Source organism: Tamandua tetradactyla, chromosome 18 (genome assembly GCF_023851605.1).
Source record: "Tamandua tetradactyla isolate mTamTet1 chromosome 18, mTamTet1.pri, whole genome shotgun sequence".
Taxonomy (NCBI): Eukaryota; Metazoa; Chordata; class Mammalia; order Pilosa; family Myrmecophagidae; genus Tamandua; species Tamandua tetradactyla.
Window position 1 is genome coordinate 49,930,539 of NC_135344.1, and position 24,570 is coordinate 49,955,108.

At 34.2% G+C, this 24,570-nt stretch overlaps 1 protein-coding gene across 12 annotated transcripts in view; it reads left to right on the forward strand.

Moving 5' to 3' along the window:
• Positions 1-24,570, forward strand: part of CCDC178 (coiled-coil domain containing 178) — a 477,106-nt gene that overhangs the window by 133,444 nt on the left and 319,092 nt on the right. For 11 of the 12 annotated variants that reach the window (XR_013165210.1, XM_077135675.1, XM_077135679.1 and 8 more), the window contains 2 exons: positions 21,057-21,152; positions 21,305-21,441. The exons of the other annotated variant lie outside the window; for it this stretch is intronic. Coding sequence is in view for 10 of the 11 variants with exons in the window: in XM_077135675.1 (XP_076991790.1) it covers positions 21,057-21,152; positions 21,305-21,441 (233 nt within the window). In the remaining variant the exon portion in view is untranslated. The remainder of the gene's footprint in view (positions 1-21,056; positions 21,153-21,304; positions 21,442-24,570) is intronic. 12 annotated transcript variants of the gene reach the window in all.

Below are 24,570 nucleotides of genomic sequence, written 5' to 3' on the forward strand. Positions count from 1 at the left end.
CAGGAATCGAACCCGGGTCTCCTGCATGGAAGTCGAGCATTCTACCACGGAACCACCTGTGCACCCTCTAGACTATAACATTTTTAAGGGCTGAAATTACATATGCTTTTGTTATGGTGGTTTTATCTCCTAATAACTTGGACTGTGTCTGTCCCCTATTGATTGGAAATGCTGCATTTTTTTTGAGCCTAGAAAGAACTTGATGAGGAAGAATGTAGATATCCTAATAATCTATGAATGAATTAAACAAATGCATGTATCTCCAAAACATGTAATTATTTTGCCAGTGTCTGCTGTAAGTACTAGGAAAGTATAGTGCAAGTGATAAGATTTTTAAAAATACACGGTGTTGTCAGATAGTTATAATCTTAATTTGCTAACTATGCTGAGATTTGTCATTTATAAAATATAACTATTAATAAAATATTTTCAGTCACTGAACATACAACCACTTTTTAAAATTTATTTGATCATCTCTAAAATGGCAAGTCTAGCCCTTATTAATTTGATATCATAATAAAATGTTATTTTTGATGAGTGAATATATTAGTAAGGATACTAATATTTTTCAATTATAGAAATAATTGGGGTACTTTCATACTTTATAGGAAAAAGCAGGAACATGATGAAGTTTATGTATATATTAATTTTTTTCTCTATTTTCTAATTATAAAAACCTTTAAGCTAGATTTTCAAAGAGTGCATGTTAAGCACTCTATTAAAATCAGTGATGTGCATCATTTCCATGCTTTATTTTTTGGTATGCAATTGAAACTTCAGTTCAAGAGAAAAATGAAAGATTTGTGCTGCCTAATTGCACATACAACCTAACTGATTTTTTTAAATTTCAAGGCGTATCATGCTTCCAATTTATAGAGTCTTTAACTCATTATTACATGCTTTTCTCTAATTTGTACCATCATCGGATACATGAAAATACATTTTCCCTCATCATTTCTATAAACAATGGCTTTTGTAAACCAGAAAGCATCTTGAAATTAAGTACTTAAAAAAATCATCTTCAAATTGATTTAAATTTAAAAGTAAAGTCTTCCTTTACACGTTTGTTTTGTAGACTACATCTTCTATATTCATAAATATAATTTTAGAAAATAATTTCATTATTTAAACCTCTGAGTTTCCTGTGATGTAAAAACAGCCACCAACATTTTATTTTAGTCATTGATAAGATGATAAAAAGTGATGGAAGGATTTGGAAACATTTGTGACTTTAACATTTCACTGAACAATGAATCAGACACACGACTAAATTTTTATAATTCAATTTGCAGTTAAAGGTTGTAATTTGGTTAATTCATTTTGTATAAGCTGATGTTTTTATAATTTTTGGATGTCATTTTTGTTACTAGACAACTAAAATTTAGTACTTACATAACATATATATAGTTTAAATCCATAAACTATATATGGTTGGGTGCTTTAAATACCATAAAGCACCCAACCAACTATGCCCTTTGATTCATATTTTGCCTCAAGGTCTTTCAAACTAAGAAATTTCGTCTTAATTTATTACTATCAATTAGCCAATTAAGAAATCAGGTTGGAGAGACTGTGTGATTTTTTTCAAAGACATAGAGCTTTTAAGTGCTGGAGCCAGAGCTACAACCCAAGTTTTTGGACTATGAAAACAGTATTGTTTCATTTTACAATATTCATGTGTGGCTTTGATAACATGAGATGAAATGTATAAAAGTAGATACTGCTAGTGGTTAGTCTATTATAAGATTTCAGTCCTTATTATATATATACTTCTTTGTATGACATGTATATGAAATATTATATAACATCTATGAAATTGGCTTTCATTATCTTTTATTTTTTATTTTTTTGGGAGAGTGCATGGTCTGGGAATCAAACCTGGGTCTCCTGCATAGAAGGTGGGCATTCTAACCACTGAACTACATCTTTTCTCTTATTTAAAGGAGTGTTGAATGTTAAATAAACGTTGATTTCAAATATATAGTCATTATCATGATAAATAATTTTAGTAGAGTTAGGTTATAAAAACTTTATTAGAAATAGATGTTTACATACAAATTTCTTTTTCAGTATACACTTTAAGTATTTAAACTGTTTTCCCTCAACTTAATTTCATATCATTAGATGTTCTTGGTATGATTTTAAAGACTTTCTCATTTGACTTATTAAAATGATGTTCTATATTAATAGTTTTCTAAGTATTAAACCATTAAAAATTTCTTAGGATGAACTCTGCTTGGATATGGGTTTATTGTTTTTTTAATTTCCTGCTGAGTTTGATTTTTCAAGTATTTTATGTAGGATTTTGCATCAGCATTCGTAAGTGAATCTGTATTCCAGTGCTCTTAATTTGTTCTATATTTGATGGATTTTGTTAGCAGGATTATGCTATCTTCATGTAAAGAATTATGAAGCTTTTCTTCTTTTCTTATTAGCTTAAGAATTTAATGTAGATACATTTTTTTCTGAGAAGTTTGATAGAAAAACTTGGTGAAAATGTAACTCTGATGGGTTTTCTTTTGTTTGTTTGAATTATTGTTTTCCTTTTCATAGGTTTTTGTTTTTCATGGGTTTTATTTCATCACATAAATGAAATGCCAGGCTATATATTTATTTTTGAGGCTAATTTATAATTTTTAAATGATTGGGGATATCAACCAAATGGATTAAGATTTTCAAATGTATTATTACATTGTGATTATAGAATCTCCTCTTACAATTTTTACTTGTCTCTTCTTTCTAATTGTATATATTTATTTTGCTTTTTAAAGTTAGATTTGCAAATTTTAAAAATTGAATATTTTAGAAATTGGGATAGCTTTTGGGTTAATTTAATGATTCTACAATTAATCTCTAACACACTAATGTATGCTTTTGTATTTATAATTTCCAGAGACCCTTCTGGAGGTTGTCGTTTTCTAGAAAGTTACTCTAGCACATGGAACCCTTGTGAAATCTTATATATTGCCCTAGGTATTCTTTAGGATTGGCTGGAATGGTCCTGGTTGTGGTTTGGTGGTTATGATAGGTAGCAAGGTCTAACTGAAGCTTGTGTAAGAGCAACCTCCAGAGTAGCCTCTCAACTCTATTTGAACTCTCTCTGCTACTAATACTTTATTAGTTATACTTCTTTTCCCCATTTTGGTCAGGATGGAATCATTGATCTCACCAGGGCCAGATTCACCCCTGGGAGTCCTCTCCCACATCACCAGAGAGACTTTCACCCCTGGATGTCATGACCCACGTTGGGGGTATTTTAAGGCACTTTTTAAAAGGCACAAGCACTTAAAGTTTAAAATTCCTCAAAGTTTAGAATATACTCAGGTTTTATACATTTTAGAAAAAAAAGCCTATATTCTGTATGTTAGCACTAAAAGTTTTAGTTAATATGTTTGAGTATAATTTATAAATATTATTTGGTTAATTTTGATTGGTATTCCTTTTTAGCATTTGGTGAGGGAAATGTAAGGTTCTTATGTTATTTTTTAATGTATTTGTATGCTGCCAGAGTTGTTTTTTGGCAGGACAGTTTGTGTCCCTTTCTTCTTCCCTGTAATATTTTTAACTCATATTATTACCTGAATTATGAAATATTTCTCTATAAAAAAATTCATAAATTGATATGATAATTTTAAAACTTGGACAAACTGGGATACTAAACCAAACAAGTAATACTTCATTATTTTATGTAACAAAGTGGTTTTTTTGGGGGGGAGGGTTCATTTTATTTCCCCCTTGGATGTGTGTGCATAGAGTATTTTTTCTTCTGAAAAGGTTTCCAATTGACAAAAAGTTTCATGTATGAGATCTAATACTTATAATACATGCTTACAATAATTTTGTACTTAATATAGTAAAGTCAGAAGAATGTGATGGTGGGACTCTCTTGTTCTAATTTCAGTATACATTTTCATCACATATAATTTTCCTCCCTGACATTCATCTTTGGATTGAGATGCTTGTATCAATTTTCTTTGTTTTACACCTAAAATTTTAACAAGTGGATAGGTAATGGCTTCTTTTGGTGTAATGCCATTGTTTTCCAATTTTAGCCAAGGTAAACTTAATTCATCCATTCAAAAATATTTATTTAATGTCTATTATTTTCCATGCATCATGGGCTGGGGAGATAAAAACTATAAAGACTAAAATCTTTTCTGTGTAGAGGTCGCACTCTATCTAGTAGAGGGAGACAGACAATAAACAAATAAACAATTAAATACATGGTATGTTAGCAGGTGATATGAGAAAGGAAAAAGCATAATATGTGTGCATGTGTTATAATTTTAAGTAGAGAGGTTAGAAGTAGCCTGCCACGACCAACACTGTTCAGTGTCGACACTGAAGGGAGGTGACGGGGAATTAAGAAAGAAAGTGGAGAGACAAAGATGTAGTTAAAGCTGGGACCAGGTGGGACTCTGAGCTCTGATGGAGGCTCAAAGACCCCAAGAAATTGACCACAGTTTATTTTATAGGGCTGCAAGTAAAGAAAGTCAAAAATGTAACTAAAGGGGGAAGGAGGAAGCATGGGCTGAACCATCTGCTTGCCTGTACCTGGATGAGTCAAAAGTTACACGTTTCCCAAGGCCTTCTTCCACCCCAGACTGCAGCAGCTTTGCAAAGCATTAGTCTTTTCAGGACATCAAGTGCCTATTCCCACAGAGACAGGTTTGCTGTATCTCTGCAGCGAGCATGTGACCTCTGTCTCATCCGCGACCGACAGTAGTCTCTAACCAGGTTACATCTAAACAAAATTTTGAAATAAGTGAAAGCAATTCATAGTAATTTAGGGAAAGTTATCTAGTCAAAGGAAGCAGAAAGTGTTAATGCCCCAATGTGGGAACATGCCTATCGTGTTTAAACAACAGCAAAGATGCACGTGGGGTGGAGAAAAATGATGAAAAGGAGAATAATAGGAGATGAGATCAGAGAGATAACAGAGGACCAGATAATTTATGGCTTTGCAGACCACTTATCAGAATTTAACTTCAGTGGCTTAGCATCTTACTGGGCAGAATTTGCCACATACTCTTGGCATACCAATCCGTGTGAAGGGGGAATGTGACTGTCATAATTGGTTGAGACCCTGGAAAATTTAGAGTGGATACATGAATGAAAATGTGTTATTAAATAGATTGGATGACAAGAATGGGGTGGTTGATGACTGCTGGGGAAACAGGTGAAAGTTTATGCTACAAATAAGATCCTAACATTCTCTGATTCATCATTTATATTCATTTTTTAAAATACTATAATCATTCGACTCATGAAATAGACTCTGAAGTTATAGTCTCTTCCCAAGAATGACTAGATAATTGTCAGTAACATCACTATAAAAGTAATATTTAGGTACTGGAGTGTTTTATTACTTTTTTTGTTTTGTTTTACATGGGCAGGCACCAGGAATCAAACCCGAGTCTCTGGCATGGCAGGTGAGAACTCTGCCTGCTAAGCCACCAAGGCCCTGCCAGTTTTATTACTTTTATAAACTCAAAGATGATAGTATTGTTAGGAGTTTAGGTGAATTATACCCAAATAATGAATATTATGGACTGATAGTACAGGGATTTTAGGTTTTATTTATCTTAGTTACAGTTTGTGCTAGATAATTGCTTACATTCAAATATATATGCATTTTGTTAGGTGTTTAAATATATAAATAAAAAAATCTCTGAAACATACACACTACTTAAATTTATGTAATTTATTATTGCAGAATTTATGTAATTAGCAATTTTACCAAGGATCAACAATTAAAAATATAATAGTTTAAATTCATAGATGATGTACAGCAATAAAATATTATATTAATGTTGATCTTAAAAAGATAGTATATTACCCACTTAAGATGACATTTTATTGAATTTAAGAATAAAAATAGTATTTTAGTTTTTAAGTAGTGAATGATATCATGTCATTTAAATTTTATAAGAAGACATTTTTCTACTGAAAATCAGGGTTGTTGTGGTCTATGATAAGGCTTTAAAATGAAGTCATTTAATTTGGGGGGAGGGGAAGTTATATGAGTTCTTCATGAATTGCTTTGTTCTTAAAATGAAGAAATGAGTTATAAAATCACTACTCAATTTTTTCTGGTTCTCAAAAGAGGGAAAACAAGAATACATACTGTAAATAGATGTAATCATTATAATAAAACAATACAAATTAAACTGTATTCTTCTTTACAGCTAAAATTATCTTGCTTTCCACCATTGATGTTCATACTATATGTTGGGAAAAATGACATTATATCCACAAACATTATTATTTGCATATGCTATTTCTTATTACATTTAAAATTGTATTTTATTGTCTCCATTAGAAATATAAGAAATGCTCATGTTAGAAATCTAAACAACATAGAAAAAACTTTTAAAATGAAAAATCCCTATGTACGACCACTGCTGCTAACCCCCACCCTAACCTTCACTGTCACACTGTCAAAATCTCAATGTCCATTTGTAAATTCCCCAAACAATTAAGACTTTCAGGATTTACTTCCAATATTTTTCTATGTTTTTACAAATATATGGAATGGATACCAATTACTCTAGGCTTACATAATCCTTATACTATAATTTTGAGTGGCTATAAAAAGAATGTCTTACAATAGTTCTTGCTATTTTCCTGAGAAAGACTCCTACCTTAGGTCACATACCAAGAAATAAACTACTATGTCTGTTCTCTTGGCTGAGGGCAAAAGAAGAGATCTGAAAGATATGGCAGCATAGGAAACATAGATTTTGATACTGAAAGTGGAGTTCTGATTAAATAAATACCTAAAAATGTGGAAGTGGCTTTGGAACCAGGAAGTGGGAGAAGGCTGGGAAAATTTTAAAGAACATGTTAGAGAAGTCCTAGACAGCCTAGAAAAGACTGTTAAGTAGAAATGTGGTGTCCATGGCTCTGTTAGTTAGAGCTTAGAGTCAAGTAAGGAACATGGTAGAGAATACCTAAGTCACTGTAAATAGGCTGTTGGTAGATATATGGGTGCTAACGATCTGCCAGTAAGTGCTAAGAAGGAAGTGAGGAACATATTATTGGAAACTGGATATATACATATATATATATATATATATATATATATATATATATATATATAGTGCCAAACAGTTCCGTAGAATTGTGCCCTGCAGAAAGAAGAAATTATAAATAACGAACTTGGATATATACCTGAAGAGATTTCCAGTAAACTGTTCTCTTCTCACTGCTTAAATACGTGAGAAGAAGAGAGATAAACTCTATTAGGCTTCCAGTAATAGGATTAAACCCCATCCTGATTCATTTCAGCCACACCTTAACTGAAGTAGTCTCATCAAAAGGACCTATTTAAAATGGGTTAACACCCAAAGGAATGGATTAAGATTAAGAATATGTTTATCTGGGATACATAGTTCCAAGGTACCACATACATTAATAAAACTGTTCAGTGGTAAACATGTGCTTCTGTGGTAGATTGAATCATGTATTCCTAAATAAGATGTTCTTAATCCATGCTCATGTGAATGTCAACCCATTTGTAAATACAACCTTTTGAAGAGGTTGTTATTAGTTAAGGTGTGATGAAATTGAATCAGGTTGGGTTTTAATCTGTATTCCTGAGGACCTTATAAGGATAACATGAAATCAAGGAATTGTGTCTTTATTATCATTTATATTAGGAAAGCAATTAGCAAATAATACCAGTGATTTCATGGATCTTATTGCTTAGGGAAGGACTAAAGTAATTGTACTTATCCAAAAATTTCAGATAGCAAAATTACACATGCAGCAATTAAGGTGTGCTCATGAAATGTCTCATAATTTCATTTCCTGAACTTTCCACAAACACTCATCATTGGTATGGTGACACAAATCAGCACTTTTGTTTCCCAAGCACTATATTTTCATGTGTATTTTTTTACCTTTATGGTGGAAAATGCAGTAGAAAACCCACTTCTAGAGATTGGGAATTGTTTGATATGTGAAATATGAATTATTATACCCAATAATAAGCTTGTATGAGCCTGTCTCTCTTTGTGCCCTCCCAAGGTAAAAAACCCTCACCTAAGATATTAGGTGAAATGTAGAGGTGAAGATCTAAAAGCAATTTTGTAATGGATTCAGTCATCTGTCTTCAGATAGGTATGAAGACTAAATTAAATTATTGCCTTAATAACTCTTTACTAATGCTGTAAAAGTACAAGGTACAAATATTAAAAAATAATGTGAAATTTATTTGAATTTTGGATTTTATAAACTGGTGAGGAAAATAAAGATATTTCATTACGTATGCTAGGTTTGGTCACTATGTTTGTTATGAATTAACCCAAAATCCATTGTCTTTTTGAAGCACAAACTTTACTTTACAAAGCCTATCAAAATTTTAAAACTGAGGAAGACTCAAGTATTCTGGAAATCTATGCACAGAGTAACATAATGATAATGTTAAATACTTAGAAGCATCTTTTGTAGCATTCTGTTTGGTTTCAGAACCCAGATCTACAAAACACTTATCAAGCCTGCTACAAAAGAAATAACATTGAGGTCAGAAACATAGCAAACAAAATGATTCAATAAATGCCTATGTCAAATAAGACAATTTATTTTTGACTTATAGATGTGACTAAAAATGTAAAGAAGTAGTAATTATTCCCAGTATAAGAAAATTGGTATAATTCATGCAAACTGATGAATTCATTGATACTATGAATTCTTTGATGATGTAAAACTGAAGGCATTTCAAGTATATTGATGATTCTTTGGAAACAGTAACATATCCTAGAATCTTTGCTTTGTGTTAAGCACAGATGATGCTAATGCCAGAGTTAGCCAAAAAAAAAAAAGAAAAAAGAGTTTTTTCTGTGTATTCAAACAATTGCTGAGAAAGAGAAATCTACCTACTGTTGAATTACTAGAAAAGCCAATACAAACAGATTAAAGAGATTTTAAGATAAGTGCTTCATGAAGTTGTTAAAATTATTCATCTTATTAGAGCAAACCACAGAATATTCATGTTTCCTCAGGTTTTTAATTAGATGGGCAATAGTTATTCTTTCATGCTGGCTTTCCTGGAAGTGCCACCACAACTTCTGTGTAGTTTGCAAACAGAAATTCCATCTGTGTGAAAATCCAGGCTTCTAGGTGACATTCTGATCGAGAATACCTTTAATAATCAGAATATTTAACAAAGGTATTTTCTCATTTAGATACCTAAAATTATCCTAATAGAAATCTTATATAAGTATTCCACATTAAGAAAAATAAATATACCGGTGCCTGCCCATGTAAGAAAGAAGAAGAAAAATGAATATATTCAGCAAAACTAAATCTGCATGTGAAATGTAGTTGACAGTAGTATCTTAATATTCTTTCATCAACAGTAACAAGTATACTGTACCTATGCTAGGGGTCAATAATAGGGGGGATAAGGGGTGTGGAGTATTTTGAGTTTTCTTTTTATGTCTATCTTTTTATTTTGGAGCAAAAAAAAAGTCTAAAATTGAATGTGATAATGACTGAACAACTAGGTGATGACACAGACATTGATTATATATTTTGGATGGATTATATGGTATGCGAATATATCCTAATAAAATTTGCAGTTAAAAAGTGCTATGGGAGTTTAAGAAGAGAAAGATTGCTTTCCACTAGGACAGATTTTTTTTTTTTTTTTTTTTATTAACGGAAAGAAAAAAAAAAAAGAAATTAACCCAACATTTAGAAATCATACATTCTACATATGCACTCAGTAATTCTTAACATCATCACATAGATGCATGATCATTGTTTCTTAGTACATTTGCATCGGTTTAGAGGAACTAGCAACACAACAGAAAAAGATATAAAATGTTAATATAAAGAAAAGAAATAAAAGTAGTAGTAATAGTAAAAAACAACAACAAACAAACCAACAAGCAAACAAAAACAAAAAAAACCCTATAGCTCAGATGCAGCTTCATTCAGTATTTTAACATGATTACTTTACAATTAGGTATTATTGTGCTGTCCATTTTTGAGTTTTTGTATCTAGTCCTGTTGCGCAGTCTGTATCCCTTCAGCTTCAATTACCCATTGTCTTACCCTGTTTCTAACTCCTGCTGAACTCTGTTACCAATGACATATTTCAAGTTTATTCTCGAATGTCCGTTCACATCAGTGGGACCATACAGTATTTGTCCTTTAGTTTTTGGCTGGATTCACTCAGCATAATATTCTCTAGGTCCATCCATGTTATTACATGGTTCATAAGTTTATCTTGTCTTAAAGCTGCATAATATTCCATCGTATGTATATACCACAGTTTGTTTAGCCACTCTTCTGTTGATGGAGATTTTGGCTGTTTCCATCTCTTTGCAATTGTAAATAACGCTGCTATAAACATTGGTGTGCAAATGTCCGTTTGTGTCTTTGCCCTTAAGTCCTTTGAGTAGATACCTAGCAATGGTATTGCTGGGTCGTATGGCAATTCTATATTCAGCTTTTTGAGGAACCGCCAAACTGCCTTCCACAGTGGTTGCACCCTTTGACATTCCCACCAACAGTGGATAAGTGTGCCTCTTTCTCCGCATCCTCTCCAGCACTTGTCATTTTCTGTTTTGTTGATAATGGCCATTCTGGTGGGTGTGAGATGATATCTCATTGTGGTTTTGATTTGCATTTCTCTAATGGCCAGGGACATTGAGCATCTCTTCATGTGCCTCTTGGCCATCCGTATTTCTTCTTCTGGTAGGTGTCTGTTTAAGTCTTTTTCCCATTTTGTAATTGGGTTGGCTGTCTTTTTGTTGTTGAGTTGAATAATCTCTTTATAAATTCTGGATACTAGACCTTTATCTGATATGTCGTTTCCAAATATTGTCTCCCATTGTGTAGGCTGTCTTTCTACTTTCTTGATGAAGTTCTCTGATGCACAAAAGTGTTTAATTTTGAGGAGCTCCCATTTATTTATTTCCTTCTTCAGTGTTCTTGCTTTAGGTTTAAGGTCCATAAAACCACCTCTAGTTGTAAGATCCATAAGATATCTCCCAACATTTTCCTCTATCTGTTTTATGGCCTTAGACCTAATGTTTAGATCTTTGATCCATTTTGAGTTAACTTTTGTATAGGGTGTGAGAGATGGGTCTTCTTTCATTCTTTTGCATATGGATATCCAGTTCTCTAGGCACCATTTATTGAAGAGACTGCTCTGTCCCAGGTGAGTTGGCTTGACTGCCTTATCAAAGATCAAATGTCCATAGATGAGAGGGTCTATATCTGAGCACTCTAGTCGATTCCATTGGTCGATATATCTATCTTTATGCCAATACCATGCTGTTTTGACCACTGTGGCTTCATAATATGCCTTAAAGTCAGGCAGCGCGAGACCTCCAGCTTCGTTTTTTTTCCTCAAGATGTTTTTAGCAATTCGTGGCACCCTGCCCTTCCAGATAAATTTGCTTATTGGTTTTTCTATTTCTGAAAAATAAGTTGTTGGGATTTTGATTGGTATTGCATTGAATCTGTAAATCAATTTAGGTAGGATTGACATCTTAACTGTATTTAGTCTTCCAATCCATGAACACGGTATGCCCTTCCATCTATTTAGGTCTTCTGTGATTTCTTTTAACAGTTTTTTGTAGTTTTCTTTATATAGGTTTTTTGTCTCTTTAGTTAAATTTATTCCTAGGTATTTTATTCTTTTAGTTGCGATTGTAAATGGGATTCGTTTCTTGATTTCCGCCTCAGCTTGTTCATTACTAATGTATAGAAAAGCTACAGATTTTTGAATGTTGATCTTGTAGCCTGCTACTTTGCTGTACTCATTTATTAGCTCTAGTAATTTTGTTGTGGATTTTTCTGGGTTTTCTACATATAGTATCATATCGTCTGCAAACAGTGATAGTTTTACTTCTTCCTTTCCAATTTTGATGCCTTGTATTTCTTTTTCTTGCCTAATTGCTCTGGCTAGAACTTCCAACACAATGTTGAATAATAGTGGTGATAGTGGACATCCTTGTCTTGTTCCTGATCTTAGGGGGAAAGTTTTCAATTTTTCCCCATTGAGGATGATATTAGCTGTGGGTTTTTCATATATTCCCTCTATCATTTTAAGGAAGTTCCCTTGTATTCCTATCTTTTGAAGTGTTTTCAGCAGGAAAGGATGTTGAATCTTGTCAAATGCCTTCTCTGCATCAATTGAGATGATCATGTGATTTTTCTGCTTTGATTTGTTGATATGGGGTATTACATTAATTGATTTTCTTATGTTGAACCATCCTTGCATACCTGGGATGAATCCTACTTGGTCATGATGTATAATTCTTTTAATGTGTTGTTGGATATGATTTGCTAGAATTTTATTGAGGATTTTTGCATCTGTATTCATTAGAGAGATTGGTCTGTAGTTTTCTTTTTTTGTAATATCTTTACCTGGTTTTGGTATGAGGGTGATGTTGGCTTCATAGAATGAATTAGGTAGTTTTCCCTCCACTTCGATTATGTTGAACAGTTTGAGGAGAGTAGGTACTAATTCTTTCTGGAATGTTTGATAGAATTCACATGTGAAGCCGTCTGGTCCTGGACTTTTCTTTTTAGGGAGCTTTTGAATAACTAATTCAATCTCTTTACTTGTGATTGGTTTGTTGAGGTCGTCTATTTCTTCTTGAGTCAAAGTTGGTTGTTCATGTCTTTCCAGGAACCTGTCCATTTCTTCTAAATTGTTGTATTTATTAGCGTAAAGTTGTTCATAGTATCCTGTTATTACCTCCTTTATTTCTGTGAGGTCAGTAGTTATGTCTCCTCTTTCATTTCTAATCTTATTTATTTGCATCCTCTCTCTTCTTCTTTTTGTCAATCTTGCTAAGGGCCCATCAATCTTGTTGATTTTCTCATAGAACCAACTTCTGGTCTTATTGATTTTCTCTATTGTTTTCATGTTTTCAATTTCATTTATTTCTGCTCTAATCTTTGTTATTTCTTTCCTTTTGCTTGCTTTGGGATTAGTTTGCTGTTCTTTCTCCAGTTCTTCCAAGTGGACAGTTAATTCCTGCATTTTTGCCTTTTCTTCTTTTCTGATAAAGGCATTTAGGGCAATAAATTTCCCTCTTAGCACTGCCTTTGCTGCGTCCCATAAGTTTTGATATGTTGTGTCTTCATTTTCATTTGCCTCTAGGTGTTTACTAATTTCTCTTGCAATTTCTTCTTTGACCCACTTGTTGTTTAAGAGTGTGTTGTTGAGCCTCCATGTATTTATGAATTTTCTGGCCCTCCGCCTATTATTGATTTCCAACTTTATTCCTTTATGATCCGAGAAAGTGTTGTGTATGATTTCAATATTTTTAAATTTGTTAAGACTTGCTTTGTGACCCAGCATATGGTCTATCTTTGAGAATGATCCATGAGCACTTGAAAAAAAGGTGTATCCTGCTGTTGTGGGATGTAATGTCCTATAAATGTCTGTTAAGTCAAGTTCATTTATAGTAATATTCAGGTTCTCTATTTCTTTATTGATCCTCTGTCTAGATGTTCTGTCCATTGATGAGAGTGGTGAGTTGAAGTCTCCAACTATTATGGTATATGTGTCTATTTCCCTCTTCAGTGTTTGCAGTGTATTCCTCACGTATTTTGGGGCATTCTGGTTCGGTGCGTAAATATTTATGATTGTTATGTCTTCTTGCTTAATTGTTCCTTTTAATAGTATATAGTGTCCTTCTTTGTCTCTTTTAACTGTTTTACATTTGAAGTCTAATTTGTTGGATATTAGTATAGCCACTCCTGCTCTTTTCTGGTTGTTGTTTGCATGAAATATCTTTTCCCAACCTTTCACTTTCAACCTATATTTATCTTTGGGTCTAAGAGGTGTTTCCTGTAGACAGCATATAGAAGGATCCTGTTTTTTAATCCATTCTGCCAGTCTATGGCTTTTAATTGGGGAATTCAGTCCACTGACATTTAGAGTTATTACTGTTTGGATAATATTTTCCTCTACCATTTTGGCTTTTGTATTATATATATCATATCTGACTTTCCTTCTTTCTACACTTTTCTCCATGTCTCTCTCTTCTGTCTTTTTGTATCTGACTCTAGTGCTTCCTTTAGTATTTCTTGCAGAGCTGGTCTCTTGGTCACAAATTCTCTTAGTGACTTTTTGTCTGAGAATGTTTTAATTTCTCCCTCATTTTTGAAGGACAATTTTGCTGGATATAGGAGTCTTGGCTGGCAGTTTTTCTCTTTTAGTAACTTAAATATATCATCCCACTGTCTTCTAGCTTCCATGGTTTCTGCTGAGAAATCTACACATAGTCTTATTGGGTTTCCCTTGTATGTGACGGATTGTTTTTCTCTCGCTGCCTTCAAGATCCTCTCTTTCTCTTTGACCTCTGACATTCTAACTAGTAAGTGTCTTGGGGAACGCCTATTTGTGTCTAATCTCTTTGGGGTGCGCTGCACTTCTTGGATCTGTAATTTTAGGTCTTTCATAAGAGTTGGGAAATTTTCAGTGATAATTTCTTCCATTAGTTTTTCTCCTCCTTTTCCCTTCTCTTCTCCTTCTGGGATACCCACTACACGTATATTTGTACGGTTCACATTGTCCTTGAGTTCCCTGATACCTTGTTCAAATTTTTCCATTCTTTTCCAGATAGTTTCTGTTTCTTTTTGGAATTCAGATGTTTCATCCTCCAAATCACTAATTCTATCTTCTGTTTCTTTAAATCTGTCATTGTAGGTATCCATTGTTTTTTCCATCTTTTCTACTTTATCTTTCACTTCCGTAAGTTCTGTGATTTGTTTTTTCAGTTTTTCTATTTCTTCTTTATGTTCAGCCCATGTCTTCTTCATGTCCTCCCTCAATTTATCGATTTCATTTTTGAAGAGGTTTTCCATTTCTGTTCGTATATTCAGCATTAGTTGTTTCAGCTCCTGTATCTCATTTGAACTATTGGTTTCTTCGTTTGACTGGGCCATATGTTCAATTTTCTGAGCCTGATCCGTTATCTTCTGCTGGCGTCTGGGCATTTAGTCAGATTTCCCCGGGTGTTTGACCTCACAGGTTGAAAGATTTTTCTGTGCAATCTCTGGGTTCTGTTCTTCCTATCCTGCCCAGTAGGTGGCGCTCGTGGCACACGCCTGTCTGTGGGTTCCACCAGCGAAAGTTGCTGTGGGTCCCTCAACTCTGGAAAATTCTCGCCGTAGGGGAGGTTCGGCAACTGAAGCGTCTTGGAAGAATGCCAGCCGGCCCGGGGTTCCAAACGCGGGGAGGGTCGCCGGCCATCGCAGCACAGGAGAGCGTCCGGCCAAATTAGCCAGTCGGCCCGGGGCACCAAGCGTGGTGGGAGGGCGCCAGCTGTCGCAGCCCGGGAGAGTACACTGTTCCCAGCCGACGGGGGAGTCACGTGTTTGGAAGGGATCCCCCGGTCACTGTTCTCCGCAGTCTGGGGATTTCCGACCCAACTATCTCAGTTGTTCTGGGGGGCCTCGTGTGGTGGGGGCACCAGCCACCGCGGCCTAAGGGGACCGCCTGTCCAATTCTACCAGCTGGCCCAGGAAGGTGGAAGGGAGGGACTCCGGTCGCTTGCCGTCCCACCCAGGAAAGCCCGTGCCCCTTGGTGATCTCACCAGAGCTGGTTCTCCCAGATAGTCAGCCGTTCCAGGATGGGGTACGCTGTCCCTTTGATCTCCCTCGTGGTTCCGGGAGCTGCTCTCTATTATCTCCACTCCCCCAGTAGCTGTTCTGGAGGAGGAAAGGTGAGGGCGGCAAGGCTGTCGAGGCTGGTGGCGGAGGAGCACGGTGAAGGCGGGGGAAGAGGGCACCGTGGTGGTTGGAGAGCAGCCGGAGCAGGAGGGGAAGGAGAGGGGGGGCGTGGGCGCCGCGCGGCGGGCCGGCGGAGAAAGAGAGGGGAGAAGGAGGGCGGGCCGGCGGAGAAAGAGAGGGGAGAAGGAGGGCGGGCGGAGAAAGCTAGGACAGATTTTTGATAGGTTGAGTTAGAAAGAAAAGCAGTTTGTCTAGTATATAGAGTATGGAAAGAGAAATAATTTAAAATTAAATTGGAATGTAGAGGCAAGATTATATGATTATCAATATTATGCTAACTAGTTTGAGCTTTATCCTGGTCTTTTTATTATTCAAAGTGCCTCATCAGATTATGCTGCAGTAAAAACCCCAAAATCTCTGCTACTTAAAACCAAATATTTCTTTCCTACTCATGCTACATGTCCATTGTGAGTATTCTGGGACCTTCTCACTCTTGAACCCCGCCGACAGAGCAGCCACTACCTGGAGGTAAAGGGGTAGAGAGTTGGGAAATTGTACACTGACTCTTAAAGCTTCTGCCCGAATATGTCACATATCACTTCTATCCACATTTCATTGACTAAAGCAGGTCATTTGGCCTTATCTAATTCTAAGGGGGTAAAGAAGTGTAATCCTACATGTGCTTAGAAGAAAAGAGAGCCAGATATATTAAGTATGCAGCATTAATGACTACCACAGCCTTTAAGCAGGGGGAGGATATGGTCATATTTAGATTTCAGAAACATTGCTTTAGCAGCATGTATTAGTTGGTGTGCTGGTTTGGAGCTGTTATGAACTCCAGAAAAGGCCATGTTCTTTAATCCATTCCTCTGGGTGCAGGCCAGTTGTAGGTGGACCTTTCCATTAGGTTATTTCAATTGAGATGTGACCCATCTCATTCAGGGTAGGTGTTGATCCTCTTGCTGGAATCTTTTATAAGAGGATAGAACATATACAAAAGCAGAAAGATGAAATTCAGAGAACCACCCAGAGAAGCTGAGAAACCAGTGCAGCCAGAAGCTGATGAAAGCAATGAAACCCGGGAGAAAAAGACCAGCAGATGCCAGCCATGTGCTTTCCCACATGGCAGAGGTGTCCCAGATGCCAGCAGCCTGTCTTCGGAGTCCAGGTGTCATCTTGTTGATACCTGGAGGTGGACATTTTCACAGCCTAAGAACTGTAAATTCTAAATTAATATATCCCATTATAAAAGCAAAAAAAAAAAATACTAAAGCTATAGAACGCATCCTTTAAATTATGTCAGGCTGGATATTTCTTATTATGTCAGTTACTTGGTAACAATTTTATCTGAATAATATTCTCAAAATATGTTGACTTATTTAAAAGTCTTGGTTAGCAGTTTTTTTCATGATTATTTTCCAAACACAATAATTGTGATGAATGGGTAAGAAAATATTTGTATATCACTTTGCTGGCAGGTAAAATAGTCTAATAGTTTCTGAAGAATAATTCTGGGAAATATTTCAAAGGTTTCTTGACAAAACTTGATGCAAATTTATTTCCATCATAAGTCTAATGTCCTGGTGTCTGTAGAAATTACTAAAAATACATGCTTTTTCTGAATACAGGAAATGCTGGGGTTAGGGGTTCATTAAAATAAAAACTGGAGCCCTTTTATCATTTAATTCATTGGAAGTTTCATCTTAAAATTATAACATTGGGTGCACGGGTGGTTCAGTGGTAGAATGCTCGCCTTTCATGCAGGCGGCCTGGGTTTGATTCCTGCACCCCCCAAAAAAAAAAAAAATTATAACATTAATCCAGTAGTATTCCTTTAATTTCTGATAATAAACTGTTAAATTTAAAATAAGAATTATACTTAGTATTTCTTTTGGTAAATTGAATAATTTACCACTACTTGTATTTTAGTTTTAATTTTATTTTTATTCATGTCATAATATTATTTTCATTTTATCAGTCTTTATAGTTACTTTCTCCTTATGGTATATGAAATTGGATATTAAACTAAAAATAGATTTTTCTTTTAAAAATTTCAGTAAAGAAATGAGTTGATTTAAAGAGAACAGTTGAATAAATAAGAGTATGTGCAATATATGACTATGACCAAAATAATAAAAGGGGTTCTGAATTGTTTGGAAAATAATGTGCTGTTGAAGTATTTGCTTTTGCCATTAATTTTAGGATCTTATCACATCTTCAGAATGTTGGCCTTTTATTTTGAAGTGAATGGTTTATTGGATGTTAGTATATGCACAAGGTTGTGCAAACATAACCATGATTTATTTCTAGAATATTTTCATTATCCCCAAATGAAACCCTGTACTTGACATTCACTCCTTAGTCCTTCCTTTCCCAGCCCCTGGCAACCACTCATCTACTTTATGTCTCTATTAATTTGCTTCTTCTGAACATTTCATAAAAATGGAATCATGCAACATGTGGCCTTTTCTATCTGACTCCTGCCACTTAGCATATTTTCAAGGCTCGTTCATGTTGTAGCAGGTATTGTTATGTCATTTCCTTTAATGGCTGAATTAATTCCATTGGATGGATATAATGCATTTATTTTCTCCATTCACAGGGTGAGAGACCTTTGGGTTGTTTCCATTTGGGGGAGTATTGTGAATAATGATGCTATGAACATTTGGGTGCAAAATTTGTGTAAAATGGTTTCATTTCTCTTGTTTATGTATTAGGAGCAAGATTTAATGTCTCATGTGGTAAATCTGTATTTAACATTTTAAGGAATTGCCAAACTACGTGCAAAGCTGATGCAACTTTTACCTTCCCACCAGCAATATATGAGGAGTACAAATTTACTACATTCTCAATAACAGTTGCTATTATAATTTTGATTATAGCCAATCTACTGTGATTAAAGGGTTGGTTTGTTATAGTATGAAGTATCTTTTATGTGTTTATGACTATTTGCATATCTTCTTTAAGAAATGTCTATTCAAATCATTTACTCTTTTTTTAAATCAGGTTTTTTTTTTCTTTTTCTTTTTGAGTTGTAAGGTTACTTCATATATTTTGAATAGCCTTATTAGATAAATGATTTAAAACCATTTTCTTCCATTCTGTGAGTTTTCTTTGTACTTTCTTGATAGTGTTCTTGAACCACAAAAGTCTTAAATTTTGGTGCTTTTTAAATTTTAACAATTTTACCTTTGGTATCCTGTGCTTTAGGAATCGTAGCTAAAAAAAATTGCCTTATCCAAGGCCATGAAGATTTATACCTATGTTTTCCTTTTATAGTTTTTATTCTTAACATTTAGGTTTTGGTCCATAGTGAGTTCATCTTTGGTTTGAAGAAGGGGCCCCACACTGTTTATATTACTGTAGTTTTGGAGTAAGTTTTGAATTGAGAAGTTTGAGTCCTCCAACATTTTTTTTTTCCACGATAGTTTTGCTGTTTAGGGTTCCTTGCAATTCCCTACTGATTTGAGGACTTGCTTTTCCATTTCTGCCAGATCACCAATGGAATTTTGACAGAGATCATATTATAACTGTCATTGTTTTGGGTAAAATTTATTCCTAAGAATTTAATTATTTTATGTTATTATAAATGGAATGCTTTTCTTAATTTTTTTGTGGATTGTTCATTGCTAGTATACAGAAAAACATGATTTGGGGTGTTGGTCTTGTATGCTACAAACTTGCTGAACTTATCTGCTCCATTAAGATTGTATGTATATGTGTGCACATGCATGCATATTCGTTAGGATTTTCTGTATACAGGATCCTTTTATCTGCAAATACAGATGATCTTCCTTCTTTTTTCCATCTGAATTCCTTATATTTACTTTTTTGCCTAATTTCCCTGGCTAGAACTTCAAAGATAATGTTGAATAGAACTGGTAAAAGTGGACATCTTTGTATTCTTCCTAATCTTAGGGAGGAAGTGTACATTTTTCACCCCTAAGTATGATAGTTTAATTGGAAAGGTAATATTCTTTATACCAAGATTATATGATATAAACTCATATAGAATACTCTAAATATATGTCCTGTTATGTTTCATTTAAAGTTTTAGCCATCTGAAATTTATTTTGTTATAATGTGAAGTTGAGTGTCTACTTTGTATTTTTAATACATGCCAAATTAATTCATTTATTTGCATTAATTAAATTATCTATTTCCTGTTGATTTCAGATTCTAGTTTAATATTCAAATTCTGATCTGTTTCTAGGCTTTAGTTTTTCCCCCTCTTATCTTTATATATTATAATGCTAAAAACAAATACTTCTTTGATACAGTTATATATTTTAATATCTGGTAGCAAATTTTCAACATTAATTTTATTTTTCTCATATTTCCTGACTATTCTCACATACATTTCTTCCATATGGACTTCATTTTCTCCTACTCAGAAAGGAATAGTCATTGCATTATATTTATATATTAATTTGTGGACAAGATACATTATAATGTATTATACCTTCATATCATTTTTTTCTTGTGCATCTTGATTTAGGCTTTTTAATAAGAATTTGTATTTGCTTTATATAAACTTTCCTTTTGTGTTGAATTTTTTCCAAACTATTTTATATTTTGACAATACTTTTGAAGTATTGTAGCTAATTTTTTAACAGATTATTACTATTTTTAGATTAAGCTATTAATTTTTTTTACTAGTAAATCCAGCCATTTTATCAAAATCATTTATTGTAGTTTTAAATATAGAATCTTTGGTTTCCTAGATATTCAATTATATCTTGTAAAATTGGAGATAATTTTATCTGTTTTTCATCGATTTACATTAGTCATTTGGTTTCATTAACCCAATGTCAATTAGCAAGCCTTTCACAAAACATGATGAATAATGGAGATAAAGATAATCTGATCTCATCGCTGGAATCAATGAGGAAGCATTCAGCATTTCACAAGCTATTTTAATATTTGCTATTCATTCCTTGTATTATATTAGTATAGTTTCTCCTTTCCTTAGTTAAAAACATTATGGAGATTAGATGCTGAATTGATGAAATGGCTATTTTGATGAGTGTTGCCACATTTATGTTATTTTCTACTCTATTGTATTCAAGTGAGGAATTATGATTTTAAATTGCATGTTTATAAATTTTTACATAACCTACTTGTTCTATTTTATAATGATATATCATTTAATTACCTAATAGATTTGCAATATTTTGTTGAGAATTTTGCATCAATTTCCATAAGAGCTCATAGTATTATTTTGTACTATTTTAACCAATATTTATTAGGTTGTAGTAGCTGCATAAAGTGAAATGTAATCATTTATTAGTTTATAAAAGAATAGAAAGTTCCATAATCCACTTATTTTCGTGTAATTTTTTCCTAGCTAGATGATTTGAAAAGGGCTTATGAACAATTAGCCTGGAAGAAGAAAACTTTTGAAAATGAATATATGGAAGCACTTAATGATTTTTATACCACAGTAAGTTGTCCTGTCCCTCCTTCCACAACAGAGCTCTATTCCTCAATCCAAATACTAACTTATATAACCAAAATAATTTTCATTATCTCTTTTTCCCTTTAGGAGACAAATAAATGTTGATAAATGATTCTTTTGTTTTATTTTCTTTAAAGAAATCCACATGGGACACACAGCTAACTAATGTTTCAAAAGATCTTTCAGATCTTACGATAATATATATGCAATTGATGGAAGAAAATAGAAAATTTGGGAAGGATATTGAAATTTTAGCAGATCACATCAATGAAAGGTAATTCTGCAAATGAAATCTTTATTCTTATATAGCATATCTATTATAATAATAAACCTCTACAATTTGTGTCCCTGGGGTGATATGGTGGTGTTATTTTTGCCATTAACTTAAATTTTATTTGGTTCTTTGATCATTCTGGATCCCTTTAGGAAAATCATAATAATGAAAAATAATCTTAGGGGAAGTTTGATAACATTCATCTCATCTCCTATTTGACATAGATTCATATATTCAATTTTTTTTAATTTAAAATAATCTTTAATTAATACGATCATTATTTCTCCTTCAGTCAACCCCCAATCCTCCCCTACGAAACTCCTAAACAAGTAAGTAATCTCGGCTCAGAAATCTGAGTTTTCATGACTCATCTTTTTTATCAATCTTCATATACAAATATCAACAAGAACTGTTTCACTGACTAAATGTCTTCTTTTCACAATGCAGAATAGTTATTTTTGTTGTTGAACTGAATGTGATGTGCTTTTTTGTTTTTTTTTTTAATTTTATAATTAATTTTTTTTAAAATTACAGGAAAGAAACACAAACATTCTTAATATGTGATCATTCCAGGCTACACATATAGTCAGTAATTCACAATATCATCACATAGTTGCATATTCATCATCATGATCATTTCTTAGAACATTTGCATCAATTCAGAAAAAGAAATAAAAAGACAACAGAAAAATAAAACAAAAACAGAAAAAAAAACCATACACACCATACCCCTTACTCCTCCCTTTCATTGATCACTAGCATTTCAAACTAAATTTATTTTAACATTTGTTCCCCCTATTATTTATTTTTATTTCATATGTTCTACTTATCTGTTGACAAGATAGATAAAAGGAGCATAAGACACAAGGTTTTCAGAATCACACAGTCACACTGTGAAAGCTACACCATTACATAATCATCATCAAGAAACATGGCTACTGGAACACAGCTCTACATTTTCAGGCAGTTCCCTCCAGCCTCTCCATTTCCTCTTGGATAAAAAGGTGATATCTACTCAATGTGTAAGAATAACCTCCAGGATAAACTCTTGACTCTGTTTGGAATCTATCAGCCATTGACACTTTGTCTCATTTCACTCTTTCCCCTTTTGGTTGAGAAGATTTTGTCAGTCCCTTGATGCTGAGTCTCAGCTCATTCCAGGATTTCTGTCCCACATTTCCAGGAAGGTCCACACCCCTGGGAGTCATGTCCCACTTAGACAGGGGGAGGGTGGTGAGTTTGCTTGTTGTGTTAGCTGGAGAGAGAGGCCACATCTGAGCAACAAAAGAGGTTCTCTTGGGGGTGACTCTTAGGTGTAATTTTAAGTAGCCTTGACCTATCCTTTGTGGGGTTAAGTTTCATATGAACAAACCCCAAGACTGGGGGCTCAGCCTATAGCTTTGGTGTCCACACTGCTTGTGAGAATATCAAGAATTCAACTTGGGAAGGTTGAATTTTCCCCCATTCTCACCATTCCCCAAAGGGGACTTTGCAAATACTTTTCCACTCACTGATCACATCACTCTGGGATTCATTGGGGCATCACTCTGGACAAACCAACAAAATCTCATGTCCTACCCAAGGCTCCATGTACTTATATTGTTTAACCAAGCTATCTACATAAGTTATATTAGGAAATGCACTAGTCAGAATATAAATTTTATACCAAATAAACATTTTTTGCTTTAGTCTCACACATAAGTTGAAATTTTAAAATATTAATTACCATTTATTTTCAGCACCCTACAGTAATGACATTCCTTTGTTCTTCCTCATGCAAAAACATTTTTTAAATTTGTACATTTAGTCACTGTCATTATACACTCTAGGCAATCCTAGATTATACCATCTCAATCTTTATCGTCTATCTTTCTGATTTCATTTGTGCCCCCAGCCCTCCTCCATCATTCTCACATTCAGCTTCATTCAGTGTTTTAACATAATTGTATTACAGTTAGGTAGTATTGTGCTGTCCATTTCTGAGTTTTTACCTTCAGTCCTGTTGCACAATCTGTATCCTTTCAGCTCCAATTACCCAATATCTTACCCTATTTCTATCTCCTGATGGTCTCTGTTACCAATGAAATATTCCAAGTTTATTCACTGTCAGTGAGACCATACAGTATTTGTCCTTTTGTTTCTGGCTAATCTCACTCAGCATAATGTCCTTAAGGACCATCCATGTTGTTACATACTTCATAACTTTATTCTGTCTTACAGCTGCATAATAATCCATCATATGTATATACCACAGTTTGTTTAGCCACCTGTCTGTTGATGGATATTTTCGCTGTTTCCATCTCTTTGCATTTGTAAATAATGCTGCTATAAACATTGGTGTGCAAATGTCCGTTTGTGTCCTTGCCCTCATGTCCTTTGACTAGAGACAGCATATAGATGGGTCCCGTTCCCTAATCCATTCTGCCAGTCCATGTCCCCTGATTGGGAAGCTTAATCCATCAACATCAGTGTTATTACTGCCCGGGCAGTACCCTCCTCTACCATTTTGCCTATTTGGCTTTTATATATGCTTCTAATTTTCCTTCTTTTTACCTTTACTCATGGTCTTCCTTTCTACACTCTTCTCCACACCTCTCTCTTCTGCCTTCGTATCTGTCTCTAGTGCTCCCTTTAGTGTTTCTTGCAGAGCTGGTCTCTTAGTCATGAATTCTCTCAGTGATTTTTTGTCTGAAAATGTTTTAATTTCTCCCTCATTTTTGAAGGACAATTTTGCTAGATAGAGAATTCTTGGTTGGCAGTTTTTCTCTTTTAATAATTTAAATATATCATCCCACTGTCTTCTTGCCTCCATGGTTTCTATTGAGAAATCTACACATAGTCTTATTGGGCTTCCCTTGTATGTGATGGATTGCTGTTCACTTGCTGCTTTCAAGATTCTCTCTTTCTCTTTGAACTCTGATATTCTGATTAGTAAATGTCTTGGGGTACGCTGCACTTCTTGGATCTGTAATTTTAAGTCCTTCATAAGAGTTGGGAAATTTTCAGTGATAATTTCCTCCATTAGTTTTTCTCCTCCTTTTCCCTTCTCTTCTCCTTCTGGGTCACCCACAACATGTATATCGTGCATTCATATTGTCCTTCAATTCCCTGAGTTCCTGCTCATATTTT